Here is a 16,203-nt window from a genome sequence, read left to right on the forward strand (position 1 = left end):
CCCCTCATCACTGTCAAACGTTCCCTAAAACACTTCAGCGAGCAGGCCTTTCTAACCGACCTGGCCAGGGTATCTTGGAAGGATATTGACCTCATCCCGTCAGTAGAGGATGCCTGGTTGCTCTTCAAAAGCACTTTCCTCTCCATCTTAAATAAGCATGTCCCATTCAAAAAATGTAGAACTAAGAACAGATAAAGCGCTTGGCACCCCAGACTTGACTGCCCTTGACCAGCACAATAACATCCTGTGTTGCTACATGCTACAACGTAACTACATGTTTCAACCTAACAACATGTTTCAACCTAACTACAGTACATGCTACAACCTAACTGCACGCTAGAACCTAACTACACATTACAACCTAACTGCACGTTACAGCCTAACTGCATGTTAAACCAAACTACACGTTACAACCAAACTACACGTTATGTCACGTTCTGACCTTTATTTTCCTTTGTTTTGTCTTTATTTAGTATGGTCAGGGCGTGAGTTGGGGTGGGCAGTCTATGTTTGTATTTCTATGTTTTGCTATTTCTGTGTTTGACCTGATATGGTTCTCAATCAGAGGCAGCTGTCAATCGTTGACCATATTTAGGTAGCCTGTTTTCTGTTGGGTTTTGTGGGTGGTTGTCTTCAGTCTTCGTTTCGGTTTTTCAAATAATTTTTTTTTTTGTATTTTGAGTGTTCACTTTTATTAAACAAAGATGAACAATTACCACGCTGCACATTGGTCCTCCGATCCTTCTAACTTTTCCTCCTCAGACGAGGAGGAAGACGAAAGCCGTTACACGTTACAACTAAACTTCAGTACACCTTACAACCAAACTGCAGGTTACAACCAAACTGCAGTACACGTTACAACCAAACTACAGTACACGTTACAACCAAACTACAATACACGTTACACCCTAAATACAGGACAAGTTACACCCTAACTACACTACACGCTACATCCTAACTCATGTACACACTACACCCTAACTACAGTACACACTACACCCTAACTACAGAACACGCTACACTCTAACTACAGTACATGTTAAAACCTAACAACACTACACATTACAACCTAACGACACGTTACAACCTAACTACACACCATCCCGGGGACGTCTGTACTCTCTGTCGTGACCAGAGACCAAGGCTATGGAGACCTACATTGGGGACTCCCTAGCTACAGAATTTATCCGTCCCTCTTCCTCGCCCGCTGGAACAGGTTTCCTCTTCGTGGAGAAAAAGGACATGACCCCATGACTACCGGGGACTCAATGACATTACTGTGAAGAACCGTTATCCGCTACCACTCATTTCCTCGGCCTTTGAGCCGCTCCAGGGGGCCATTGTTTTCTCCAAGCTGGATCTACTGAACGCCTACAACCTGGTGCGTATACAAGAGGCGGACAAGTGGAAGACCACCTTCAACACGGCCAGCAGCCACTACGAATATCTGGTCATGCCCTTTTTTCCTCACCAACGCCCCTACCGTGTTCCAGGCATTGGTGAATGATGTTCTCCGCGACATGCTGAACCGGTTCGTCTTCGTCTACCTTGATGACATCCTCGTCTTCTCCCGCTCCCCCAAAGAACACGTGATCCACATCCAACAGCGCCTTGTGGAGAACCAGGTGTTTGTTAAGCGGAAAAGTGCGAGTTCCATCACACCACCATTCCCTTTCTGGGCTACATCATTTTTACTGGGAGTGTACAGATGGATCCAGAGAAGGTGAGAGCAGTGGTGGATTGGCCTCAGCCTACGTCCAGGGTGCAGCTGCAACGCTTCCTGGGGTTCGCCAACTTGTATCACTGCTTTATCCGGGGTTACAGCACCCTGGCCTCCCCCCTGTCTGAACTCACCTCTACCAAGGTTCCGTTCGTGTGGTCCTCTGCCACTGACTGGGCGTTCCGGGACCTTAAACACAGCTTCACCACTGCTCCTATCCTGGTTCATCCTGACCCTTCCCGTCAGTTCGTGGTGGAGGCTGATGCTTCAGATGTCGGAGTGGGGGCTGTCCTGTCCCAATGTTCTGCCCTGGATATTAAGCTGCATCCCTGTGCCGCCTTCTCCCATCGCCTCAACACCACGGAGAGGAACTACGATGTGGGGAATCGGGAGCTTCTCGCAGTGAAGATGGCGTTGGAGGAATGGAGGCACTGGCTAGAAGGAGCGGAACATCCGTTCATTGTGTGGACCGACCACAAAAACCTGGAGTATCTCCGCACCGCCAGGTGCCTCAACTCCAAGCATGCGAGATGGGCCCTGCTGTTTATCCGGTTCAACTTTTTTTCCTACCGGCCGGGGTCCAAGAACGTCAAGCCGGGTGCCCTGTCTCGCTGCTATACTCCACGGTTACCTGCCCCTCCGGGTGGAGTCCCGTAAACTTTCCCCCTGTTTCATTGGCCCGTTACCCATCTCTAGAGTTGTTAGCCCCACTGCTGTTCATCTTTTGTTACCCTGTACCCTCCGTATTAACCCTACTTTCCATGTGTCTAGGATTAAGCCCGTGTTTCCAGGCCCACCCCTCCGCCCCGTGTCATCGATGGCCATCCAGCGTACACGGTGAGACGCCTCCTGAGTGTTCGACCACGGGGCAGGGGTTTCCAGTACCTGGTTGACTGGGATCCATCCCTCATCTCCGACTTCCACCGCCGACACCCCGGTCAACCAGGTATGCGCCCAGGTAGGACGCCAGGTGGGGGCAGGGGGGGGGGTCTGGTACTGTCACACCCTGATCTGTTTCACCTGTCTTTGTGATTGTCTCCGCCCATCTTCCCTATTATCCCCTGTGCATTTATACCTGTGTTCTCTGTTTGTCTGTTGCCAGTTCGTCTTGTTTTTCAAGTCAACCAGTGTTTTTGTGTCTCAGCTCCTGCTTTTCCCAGTCTCTCTTTTTCTCACTCTCCTGGTTTTGACCGTTGCCTGTCCTGACTCTGAGCCCGCTTGCCTGACCACTCTGCCTGCACCTGACCCTGAGCCTGCCTGCCGTCCGGTACCGTTGCCCCATCTCTGGTTTACTGACCCCTGCCTGCCTTGACCTGTCTATTGCCTGCCCCTGTTGGATTATTAAATCATTGTTAATTCGACGTTGTCTGCATCTGGGTCTTACCTTCATACATGATATAACTACACATTACAACCTAACTACAGTACACGCTACAACCTAACTACAGTACACGCTACAATCTAACTACATGTTACAACCTAACTGCAGTACATGTTACAACCAAACTACAGAACAGAGCAGCACAGCTGGCCCTTGGGTGTACATAGAGAGCTAACATTAATAATATGCATTTAGAGCGCTCATGGCTCAAAGTGGAGGAGAGATTGACTTCATCACTACTTGTTTTTGTAAGAAGTGTTGACATGCTGAATACACCAAGCTGTCTGTTTAAACTACTAGCACGTAGCTCGGACACCCATGCATACCCTGCAAGACATACCAACAAAGGTCTCTTCACAATCCCCAAGTCAAGAACAGACTATGCAAGGCTACATGGAACTCTACTCCACATCAGGTAACTGATGCAAGCAATAGAATCAGATTTAAAAACAGATACAAATACACCTTATGGAACAGCAGGGACTGTGAAGAAACACACACACACACACACACACACACATATTTTGTATTGCCAGCAGCATACCACCCTGCATACCACTGCTGGCTTGCTTCTGAAGCTAAGCAGGGTTGGTCCTGGTCAGTCCCTGGATGGGAGACCAGGTGCTGCTGGAAGTGGTGTTGGAGGGCCAGTAGGAGGTGCTCTTTCCTCTGGTCTAAACAAAGATCCCAATGCCCCAGGGCAGTGATTGGGGACACTGCTCTGTGTAGGGTGCCGTCTTTCGGATGGGACGTTAAACGGGTGTCCTGACTCTCTGAGGTCATTAAAGATCCCATGGCACTTATCGTAAGAGTAGGGGTGTTAACCCCGGTGTCCTGGCTAAATTCCCAATCTGGCCCTCAACCATCACGGTCACCTAATAATCCCCAGTTTACAATTGGCTCATTCATCCCCCTCCTCTCCCCTGTAACTATTCCCCAGGTCGTTGCTGCAAATGAGAACGTGTTCTCAGTCAACTTACCTGGTAAAATAACGGTAAAAATAAAAAAATAAAAAAAATTGTAGATGTCATAGTAGAGTAGTGGCCTGAGAGCACACACCTAATGTGCTGTGAAAAGTGTCATGAAATATAATGGCATGTAATATTTTATATTGTATATAACTGCCTTAATAATGTTGCTGGACCCCACGAAGAGGAGTTGGCAAATTCGACCCTTAATAAATACAAATACTACACTACATGTTGCAACCTAACTACATTACATGTTACAACCTAACAATTAGATGTTACAACCTAACTACAGTATGTGTTGCAACCTAACTACAGTATGTGTTACAACCTAACTACAGTGTTTGTTACAACCTAACTACAGTGTTTGTTACAACCTAACTACAGTGTTTGTTACAACCTAACTACAGTGTTTGTTACAACCTAACTACAGTATGTGTTACAACCTAACTACAATATGTGTTGCAACCTAACTACAGTATTTGTTACAACCTAACTACAGTATTTGTTACAACCTAACCACAGTATTTGTTACAACATAACTACAGTATGTGTTACAACATAACTACAGTAGGTGTTACAACCTAACCACAGTATTTGTTACAACATAACTACAGTATGTGTTACAACATAACTACAGTATTTGTTACAACCTAACTACAGTATGTGTTGCAACCTAACTACAATATGTGTTGCAACCTAACTACAATATGTGTTGCAACCTAACTACAATATGTGTTGCAACCTAACTACAGTATTTGTTACAACATAACTACAGCATTTGTTACAACCTAACTACAGTATTTGTTACAACCTAACAACAGCATTTGTTACAACCTAACTACCAGTATTTGTTGCAACCTAACTACAATATGTGTTACAACCCTAACTACAGTATGTGTTGCAACCTAACTACAGTAGATTGTTACAACCTAACTACAGTATGTGTTGCAATTGACCTAACTACAGTTTTGTTTACAACATAACTACAGCTATTTGTTACAACATAACTACAGTATTGATCCAACATAACTACAGTATGTGTTGCAACCTAACTACAGTATTTGTTACAACATAACTACAGCATTTGTTACAACCTAAACTACACATATGTGTTTGCAACCTAACTACAATTTGTTACAACTAACTACAGTATGTTTGCAACCTAACTACAGTATTTGTTACAACCTAACTACAGTATGTGTTTGCAACCTAACTACAGTTAACTACAGTATTTGTTACAACCTAACTACAGTATTGTTACAACATAACTACAGCATTTGTTACAACCTAACTACAATATGTGTTACAACCTAACTACAGTATGGTTGCAACCTAACTACAGTATTGTTTACAACCTAACTACAGTATTGTTACACATAACTACAGATTTGTTACAACATAACTACAGTATGGTTACAACCTAACTACAGTATTTGATCCAACATACTACAGTATTTGTTAAAATAACTACAGTAATTGTACAACTAACACAGTATGTTACAACATAACTACAGTATGTGTTACAACATAACTACAGTATGTGTTACAAACATAACTACAGTATTTGTACAACCTAACTACAGTATGTGTTACAAATAACTACAGTACATGTTTGACATAGCTACGTTACAACAAAACTACAGTACATGTTACACCTAACTACATGTTACAACCTAACTACATGTTACAGCCTCAGTACATGTTACATCTAGACCTACATTTACCTAGACAATACCAAAACCCCATAGATATACAAAAAACCTTTAGACCAGGGAAAAACACCCATACCACCTCGTCACACCCTGACCTAACCAAAATAATAAGAAACAAAGATAACTAAGGTCAGGGCGTGACAACATGTTACACTAACTACAGTATACTTTACAAACTCTGTACATGTTAAACCTAACTACATATATGTTACAACCTCAGTACATGTTACAACCTCAGTACATGTTCAAACCATAACTACATGTTACAACCTAACTACAGTAAGCACAACAACTTCATGTTACAACCTAATACAGTCATGTACAACCTAACTTCATGTTACAACCTAACTCACAATACATGCTACAACCCTCAGTACATGTATCAACCTAACTACAGTATACATATACAACCTCAGTACATTTTACAACCTAACTACAGTATACATACAACCTACTGTTACAACCTAACTACAGTAATGCTACAACCAGACTACAGTATACATTAAAACCTCAGTACATGTTACAACCTAACTACATATACATACAACCTCAATACATTTACAACCTAACTACAGTACATGCTACAACCTCAGTACATGCTACAATCCAAACTACAGTATGTTACAACCTCAGTACATGTTACAACCTAACTACAGTATACATTACAACCTCAGTACATGTTCACACCTAACTACAGTACATGCTACAACCTCAGTACATGTTACAACTCTACTACAAGACCTCAGTACATGTTACAACCTAACTACAGTATACATTTACAACCTCAGTACATGTTACAACTAACTACAGTACATGCTACAACCTAACTACAGTTACAACCTAACTACAGATGTTACAAACTCAGTACATGTTACAACCTAACTACAGTACATGCTACAACCTAACTACAGTATACATTACAACCTCAGTACATGTTACAACCTAACTACAGTATGTTACAACCTCAGTACATGTACAACCTAACTACAGTACATGCTACAACCTAACTACATGTTACAACCTAACTACAGTATACATTACAACCTCAGTACATGTTACAACCTAACTACAGTATACATTACAACTCAGTACATGTTACAACTACTACAGTACATGCTACAACCTCAGTACATGTTACAACCTAACTACAGTATGTTACAACCTCAGTACATGTTACAACCTAACTACAGTATACATTACAACCTAAACTACACTTTACAACCTAACTACAGTACGCTTACAACCTCAGTACATGTTACAACCTAACTACAGTATACATTACAACCTCAGTACATGCTACAACCTAACTACAGTACATGCTACAACCTAACTACATGTTACAACCTAACTACAGTACATGTTACAACCTAACAACAGTACATGTTACAACCTAACAACAGTACATGTTACAACAACACAACTACAGTACATGTTACAACAACACAACTACAGTACATGTTACAACAATATAACTACAGTACATGTTACAACCTAACTGCATGTTACAAACTAACTACAGTACATGTTACAACCTAACTACATGTTACAATATAAGTACAGTACATTTTACAACAGACCTAAATGTTACAACATAACTACAGTACATGTTACAACATAACTACACTACATGTTACAACATAACTACAGTACATGTTACAACATAACTACACTACATGTTACAACCTAACTACAGTACATGTTACAACATAACTACACTACATGTTACAACCTAACTACAGTACATGCTACAACTACTGTGGTGTCAATAGGGAAGTCCACTAGATATGAACTCCCTGCTTGTTTTGGCTGTTTCTCCCATCTAGTGGTAGAATATCAACATCACTAAAGACTCCACAGTCATTCGATTGGATGACCTATAAACTAAAGACTAAACTTGGCCTATTAGATATGACATGAGTTACTATGTCATGTAGATATACTCATCTTAGAGGTGACTGATACCTTTATCTGCCCCACTCCTATTGCAATTCACAACTTCATTTGTTATTAATGAGTGAAACATAATAGTAGACATGAACCTTTTAATAATTGAACAGCAATGTTATACTTCAAACTCACAGACACATAAAGGCATTAATCAAGATAGAATAAGATAGCGTGTTGATTTAGGTAACAAAGAAAATAACTAAAACAAATGGATACAGCAATATTAGTCGGATTATTCCTTGAAATTAGACATGAAAAAGAGGGCACACAGTGTTGAGTTCAGTATGTGTTGAATGTGGACAATCAAGATACATAGCCAATACAATGAAGTGGTAACTTAAGCCAATCGTCGAACAGAAGATAAAATCTAACGTTAATTAATTATAATTGACGGACAGAGTATCAGGTGTAGCTCATTGTGGCGCCATCACGCATCATCATCCAGTACCACATCATCAAAAAGTCCTCAGTCATTTCCTCCACAAAGATAGAGCAGGGCCTTTCCGTAGTCCCCAGTGGTGTCCTCCTGGGAATAAGTAAACAAATAAACACAAACTGGCATTAAAGGTGTTGTCAGCACTACCAAGCAGACAATCAGCCTACGGATTACATAGGTCTTGTCTACTCAGGTTGTACAGCTGATGTACAACACATCTGACAGATATTTGTGTGAAACAACAGAGTTAGTCTGCAAAAAAAAGGTTTACAAAACCATTGCGCAGTGTCTTCACAATGGCTGTGTAAACAAAAATCTACATCAGTTGTACAAATGGACTGTCATACCGCACAATGTCAACCTGACGCAAGTCAGAGAGGAAGGCTGCTCAATATTACCAAGTCAGACAGCGTGTTATGCTGGGTCATGAATAATACAGTGTTAGGAATGGATGATGGATGCTGTAGATGGCGGGGTTGGAAGTAAGGACGCATGACAGGAGGTTGCATGTTTGTACTGGTCCTATCCATTTGGCATTACACCAGTCTCTAGTACGCCCTCATCATTCTGCCTATAGTGCGGTATCGTCATCTCCCATGTTAACAGGGCTGAAACCAGGTATTTTATTCTTCCTATCCAGATACTGATGAGCTAAAAACCTAGTAGGAGACTCAGGAGAGTAACAGCTTGTCACAATGGCCCACTTGCTAGAATATTTAGGGAGCTTGTGGCTGAGGCAGCTGGAATAATAGACTTGTCACTCAGGTGATTTCCCAGTGTATTGGCTGCGACACAAATCTATCTAATGACTCTCTATCAGTGGAGGCTGCTGAGGGGAGGACGGCTCCAATGGACACCATGTCTTTGATGTGGTTGATCTCACTCCATTGACTCCACTTCAGCAATTATTATGAGCGTCGTCCCCTCAGAAGCCTCCACTACTCTCTAGTGTCATTTGATAGGTGGTAGCTGAGTATAGAAGTAGATTATTAGGGTTAGTTGTTCGGGGTGAAGATGAGACTAGTGCACTGTACCTGGTTAGAGGAGAGAATAGTCCACTGTACCTGAAAACGAATCTATATGCAAACAGTTAGGGGAGAGACTAGACCATTGTGCCTGAATAGTTAAAAGGGAGACTAGCCTATTGTACCAGAATGGATAGAGGAGAGACTAGCCCACTGTACCTGGATGGTGGTGTAAAGAGAGGCCCCATACATCTTCTTAAAGCAGGTTCTGATGTCCAGCATGTCTGTCTCACCCCTGGACACCATGATTCTCATCAGAGTCTGGTCATCAGTGCCAGCACGCTAACAAAGAAACAATAGACATCACAATTACAAATGCCTAAACCTAACCTCTTAAAGCCTTTTTGGAGACGTGCGTTGGTAATTGAAACTTTCTGGTAAATCCTCCATGGGATGATAGATGACAACACAAAGACCATACCCTCATAGACCTGTAGAGGGACTCCGCAAAGTAGGCTGGGACACTCTTAGCACACTTCACTATGGAAAGGAAAGATGACATTCCCAAATGATTCATCCATGTTTCAATATAAAGCATGTATGGAATACGTACAAGATGTATTGACTGATAGGTGGTTTAGGCTTGATTTGTCAAAATGCAATACAGAAATGTCATTCTTTAATTGTGTTACATTTTAGTTTTGTGTATTTTTTTCGAATCTTTTTTTTACTTTACTGTTGTTACTTGTCATCATTGTAGAGTCTTACCAACTGCCAGCATTAAGTTCTCCAGGTTTCCATTAGTCGCGCCCTCAATGCTGTCCTCAATATCATTGCCAGACACCTTCTTGTAGGCGTCAAACACTTGCAGTGAAAAACAAGATACATATGAGAATTTGATGTTATTTGATGTTATAATGAAAGTGCAGAATGCATTCTGTTTTAATGATTGAACGAAATGGCGATCACACACACCTAGTCGAAGGTGTTCATGGCTCCTATTGCCCAGGATGTTGATGAATTTGTCTTCGTCTGTGCCAACCTTCCCCTTGCGAGCAGCAATCAGTTCCTGAAACACACACTCAATTACAAGTACCCCACTGATAACAGTTTATTATAGCACACTGAACAATGTCATTACAACTGTGGTATGCAGGTGTTTGCCTCAAATCCTGTCTTTGGTGTTCAGAATGTCTTATACTATCAACTGTTTAACACAACCTTCACTAGTTGCAGTAGAACATAGTTTGATCAATGATCTATGAAGAAATGCAAATGTTTTAGAGCCAGTCACTGGTTTCACTGAATATGATAAGGCCATGCTCAATGAAGTGGATGTCAAAGGCAAGGGACCCTTCAGTGGACCTGTTGTCACGTTCTGACCTTAGTTCCTTTTTTATGTCTCTATTTTGGTTTGGTCAGGGCGTGAGTTTGGGTGGGCATTCTATGTTTTGTTCTATGTTTTGTATTTCTGTGTTTGGCCTGGTATGGTTCCCAATCAGAGGCAGCTGTCAATCGTTGTCTCTGATTGAGAACCTTACTTAGGTAGCCTGTTCCCACCTGTGTTTGTGGGTAGTTGTTTCCTGTTTTGTGTTGTGTCACCTGATAGGACTGTTTCGTTTTTTCGTTGTTTCACCTTTGTTGTTTTGTATTTCAGTGTTCAGTTTAATAAATTTAACATGGACACGTACCACGCTGCATTTTGGTCCGATCCTTCCTATTCCTCATCAGACGAGGACAAAAATCGTTACACCTGTATTATATATGCATGTGTATAATCATTAAATGTACTGTGGACTACAATGTTGATCCAAGTATGAAAACTAATTTAACATTTTTTTTAGCTTTTAAATCCATGGGATTTTCCATTCCAGGAAGAAAATGTACTAAATCCATTTTTTATATCGATCATTTATCAGCGAGCACTATGATACACTTGAAGCTTGCTTTGTCCTTTAGGCCTACTGTATGGCAATGGTTTGGAGCCATATCCTGAGCATGTTAACATTTGAGCGCTGAAGACAAAATGTAATTATGTCTTGCCCTATAGCGTAGCACTTAGCGATCATCCACCCACTCATTGGGTTCTGGTACCTTTGCGTCTTTCTCAATCCTGTTGTCATCCACCTCTTCATCATTGCTCCTCTACACAAAAGAACAGAGGAGCAAAGGGGAAGAAAAAAGAACAAAGGGGAAAAGGTTAGTGCATCATGGGAGTAGAGTGATGTCTACCCTTCATGACCTAATCTTTGCTGAGTCCCTCCCAACCTGACAACCTGGTGGGTTAGGTTACCAAGACCCAGAGGACAATGATATACTTACTGTACGTACCCTTCCCTCCTCATTCCTTCTGCCTCCATCCTCACCTTTCGTGAACCACCCATGACTTTATAAGGACATCACCAAAGCACTCCCATTATCAGAAAGGAAATACTGTATCTCTCTTATCCCTCCTTCTCTCTTCGTTTACCTGCAGAAGCATTATTAGAAGCTTTTGGAAGTTGCCTGAGGTGTCACCGGTGATATCTTTCTCCAGCTTCCCGCCACACTCTGAGAAAGACGAGAAGAGAGAGAAGGGAAAGGCAGAAAATTGTTTACACTTATATCTGACAATGGTTGCTAATGGCAGCAATCGACCCTGATTGGAGGTGCTCTGTTTAGCCAAAGGTCTCCGCCAGGGGGATTTGATTAGCAGGGTAACGGATGGATCAGCCTTCTCCGGTGTCCATCTCAGATGGCCAGGGTGGCTCTAATCCTTGGCCTATTGTGCCATTAGCCTGGTTCACATCTGTTTGTGCTGTGACAATGGTGTGACAATGACCATAGGAGGCAGCGCAAACAGATCTGGGACCAGGCTGTTGTGCTAGACCCTCGCTGTGTCTATTGGCTGAAGATGCAGGACTAGGAACGTACTCTTAAAAATAAACTGGGTACTTGATGCAGTTGATATAGTGTTTCTTTTAAGTTCTAGGGGTTGATCTGCACTGAGGTGAACACATTTTGATGGGATGCCCTGCAGGCAGAAAGTTTGATTGGACAGCTCTAAATTAATAAGAGGCATAGTTCAGAGTGAAAAAATGTATGAACCTAGTCAGGGGTGAGCACAGAACTACCAGTGGGTTACATTGGTGGTCAACAATGTATGGTAATCCTGTCTATCCTAGACCAAAGCCATATAACTTTCCTTCATCCTTCAATGCTATTGGTTTGAAGCAAGGTATCAGACTGCTCTCATAGCCCAGCGAGAGAACCATCTAGAATACGAATGAGTGCAACAAACAGACATTCAGATTCAAAGCAAGGTTCCACAATATGTGGAACCGGTGGCGATATTGCATTCAAATCAAAATCACATTTTATTGGTCACATACACATGGTTAGCAGATGCTATTGCGAGTGTAGCAAAATGCTTATGCTTCTAGATCCGACAGTGTCTAACAGGTAATATCTAACAATTCCACAACAAAACCTATTATCTAACGAATTGCACAACAAAACCTAATACACACAATCTAGTAAAGGAATGGGATAAGAATATATAAGTATAAAATATATGGATGAGCAGTGACAGAATGGCTAAGATGCAATAGATAGTAAAGAATAGATCGTGAAGGATACAGTATACAGTATATACATATGAGATGAGTAATGTGAGATATGTAAACATTCTTAAAGTGGCATTATTAAAGTGACTAGTGTTCCATTTATTTAAGTGGCCAATGATATCAAGTCTGTAGGTAGGCAGTCACCTCTCTGTGTTAATGGTGGCTGTTTAACAATCTGATGGTCTTGAGATAGAAGCTGTTTTTCAATCTTTCTGTCCCAGCTTTGATGCACCTGTACTGACCTAGCCTTCTGGATGGAAGCGGAGTGAACAGGCAATGGCTCGGGTGGTTATTGTCCTTGATAATCTTTTTTTGCATTCCTGTGACACCGGGTGTTGTAGGTGTCCTGGAGGGCAGGTAGTTTGCTCCTGGTGATGCGTTGTGCAGACCGCACCACCCTCTGGAGAGTCTTGCGGTTGTGGGTGGTGCAGTTGCGTACCAATCGGTGATACAGCCCAACAGGATTCTCTCAATTGTGCACCTGTAAAAGTTAGTGAAGGTTTTCGGTGACAAGCCACATTCTTTCAGCATCCTGAGGTTGAAGAGGCACTGTTGCGCCTTCTTCACCACACTGTCTGTGTGCGTGGACCATTTCAGTTTGTCTGTGATATGTACACCGAGGAACTTAAAACTTTTCACCTTCTCCACTGCTGTCCTGTCGATGTGGATAGTGGGGTGCTCCCATTGCTGTTTCCAGAAGTCCACAATCATCTCTTTTGTTATACTGACATTGAGTGAGAAGTTATTTTCCTGACACCACACTCAGAGGGCCCTCACCTCCTCCCTGTAGGCTGTCTCGTCGTTGTTGGTAATCAAGCCTACCATTGTAGTGTTGTCTGCAAACTTAATGATTGAATTGGATGCGTGCATGGCCACGCAGTTGTGGGTGAACAGGGAGTACAGGAGGGGGCTGAGAACGCACCCTTGTGGGGCCCCAGTGTTGAATCCTACCTTCACCACCTGGGGGCGGCCCGTCAGGAAGTCCAGGACCCAGTTGCACAGGGCGGGGTCGAGTCCCAAGGTCTCAAGCTTAATGATGAGTTTGGAGGGTACTATGGTGTTGAATGTTGAGCTGTAGTCAATGAACAGCATTCTTACATAGGTATTCCTCTTGTCCAGATGGGATAGGGCAGTGTGCAGTGTGATGGCGATTGCATCAGCTGTGGACCTTTTGGGGTGGTAAGCAAATTGAAGTGGGTCTAGGGTGACAGGTAGGGTGGATGTGATATGATCATTGATTAGTCTCTCAAAGCACTCAAAGTTACCTTGGCTTTCTTGGGAACAGGAACAATGGTTGAAGCGTATTGAAGCATGTGGGGACAGCAGTGTGGGATAGGGATTGATTAAATATGTCCATAATCACACCAGCCAGCTGGTCTGCGCATGTTCTGAGGACGCGGCTAGGGATGCCACATGGGCAGGCAGCCTTGCGAGCGTTAACACGTTTAAATGTTTTACTCACGTCGGCCACAGAGAAGGAGAGCCCACAGTCTTTGGTAGCGGGCCGCATCGGTGGCACTGTATTGTCCTCAAAGAGCCCAAAGAACTTGTTTAATTTGTCTAGAAGCAAGACGTCGATGTCCGCGATAGGGCTGGTTTGCTTTTTGTAATCCCGGATTGTCTGTAGACCCTACCACATACGTCTCGTGTTTGAGCCATTGAATTGCGACTCCACTTTGACTCTATACTGACGCTTTGCTTGTTTACCTTACGGAGGGAATAACTACACTGTTTGTATTCGACCATGTTTCCAGTCGCCTTGCCATGATTAAATGCGGTGGTACGTGCATTCAGTTTTGCGCGAATGCTGGCATCAATCCACGGTTTCTGGTTAGGGTAGGTTTTAATAGTCACAGTGGGTACAACATATCCTATACACTTCCTTATAAACTCGCTCACCGAGTCAGCGTATACGTCAATTGTTATTGTCTGAGGCTACCCGGAACATATTTCAGTCCTTGTGATTGAAGCAATCCTGAAGCGTGGAATCCGATTGGTCAGACCAGTGTTGGATAGACCTAAGCACAGGCGCTTCCTGTTTTAGTTTCTACCTATAGAAGGGGAGCAACAAGATGGAGTCACGGTCAGATTTTCCAAAAGGAGGGCGGGGGAGGGCCTGGTATCCATCGCGGAAGTTAGAGTAGCAATGGTTGAGCGTGTTACTCGCTCGTGTACTACAAACGGTATGCTGATAGAATTTAGGTAGCCTTGTTCTCAAATTAGCTTTGTTAAAATCCCCAGCTACAATAAATGCAGCCTCAGGATATATGGTTTCCAATTTGCATAAAGTCCAGTGAAGTTCCTTGATGGCTGTCTTGGTATCCGCTTGTGGGGGAATATACACGGCTGTGACGATATCTGAGGAGAGTTCTCTTGGAAGATAATACGGTTGGCATTTGATTGTAAGGAATTCTAGGTCAGGTGAACAAAAGGATTTGAGTTATTGTATGTTGTTACAATTACACTTTGAGTTGTTAATCATGAAACATACACCCCCGCCCCTGGAATCAGTTCAAATGCCCTGGGAGGTGCAGACAAAGGATCCGCTTTGGGAAAGTCGTATTCCTGGTCGTAGTGCTGGTTGTGCTGGTAAGTTGACGTCTCTCTGATATCCAATAGTTCTTCCCGGCTGTATGTAATAACACTTAAGGTTTTCTGGGATAACAATATAAGAAATAATACATAAAAAACAAAATACTGCACAGTTTCCTAAGGACTAGAAGCAAAGCTGCCATCTCTATCTGTGCAAGGCACCGATCCAGCATTTGAAAGTAGAAGCAAGAGGGTATCCAGGTTATGGCGATTGGATGTAACATGTGGAATGTGTAATTTTCTTTGATGGACTGTGAAAAAATCATGTGGATTGTGTTCAGCTCAACTTCTCTCCAATGTTGAATAAACATGTAATGGACGTTTTTAGGAATGATACTGCAACACTCATAAAGGTGTTATGAATGCTTATGTACTGTATACCACTCATTTAAGTGCTACTTGTTTTCCTTGAGGTGTCACACCCTGATCAGTTTCACCTGTCCTTGTTATTGTCTCCACCCACTCCAGGTGTCACTTGTTATCCCTGGTGTATTTATCCCTGTGTTTCCTGTCTCTCTGTGTCAGTTCGTCTTGTATGTTCCAAGTCAACCAGTGTGTTTTTCCTGTGCTCCTGCCTTCTCTATTCTCTTTCACTAGTCCTTCCGGTTTTGACCCTTGCCTGTTTTCTGGACTCTGTACCCGCCCGCCTGACCATTCTGCCTGTCCTGACCTCGACCCTGCCTGCCACACTGTACCTCCTGGACTCTGAGCTGGTTTCGACCTTTTGCCTGTCCACGACCATTCTCTTGCCTACTCCTATTGGATGTAATAAATATCAAAGACTCAAACCATCTGCCTCCCATGTCAGCATCTGGGTCTCGTCTTGTGCCCTTATAGTACGAACTGGCCATGACAGACCCAGCAGACTTGGACC

The 16,203-nt window shown here is 42.8% G+C and overlaps 1 protein-coding gene across 1 annotated transcript in view; it reads right to left on the minus strand.

Moving 5' to 3' along the window:
• Window positions 1-7,847: 7,847 nt before the first annotated feature.
• LOC111965563 (annexin A5-like) overlaps window positions 7,848-16,203 on the minus strand; it is a 28,140-nt gene continuing 19,784 nt past the window's right edge. The window contains exons 7-13 of the mRNA XM_023989721.2: window positions 11,603-11,682; window positions 11,227-11,277; window positions 10,108-10,201; window positions 9,901-9,996; window positions 9,614-9,672; window positions 9,352-9,474; window positions 7,848-8,257 (exon numbers count right to left, since the gene is read on the minus strand). Of these exons, the coding sequence (XP_023845489.1) occupies window positions 8,198-8,257; window positions 9,352-9,474; window positions 9,614-9,672; window positions 9,901-9,996; window positions 10,108-10,201; window positions 11,227-11,277; window positions 11,603-11,682 (563 nt within the window). The 3' untranslated portion in view covers window positions 7,848-8,197. The remainder of the gene's footprint in view (window positions 8,258-9,351; window positions 9,475-9,613; window positions 9,673-9,900; window positions 9,997-10,107; window positions 10,202-11,226; window positions 11,278-11,602; window positions 11,683-16,203) is intronic.

Source organism: Salvelinus sp. IW2-2015, linkage group LG6.2, assembly GCF_002910315.2.
Source record: "Salvelinus sp. IW2-2015 linkage group LG6.2, ASM291031v2, whole genome shotgun sequence".
Classification (NCBI taxonomy): domain Eukaryota; kingdom Metazoa; phylum Chordata; class Actinopteri; order Salmoniformes; family Salmonidae; genus Salvelinus; species Salvelinus sp. IW2-2015.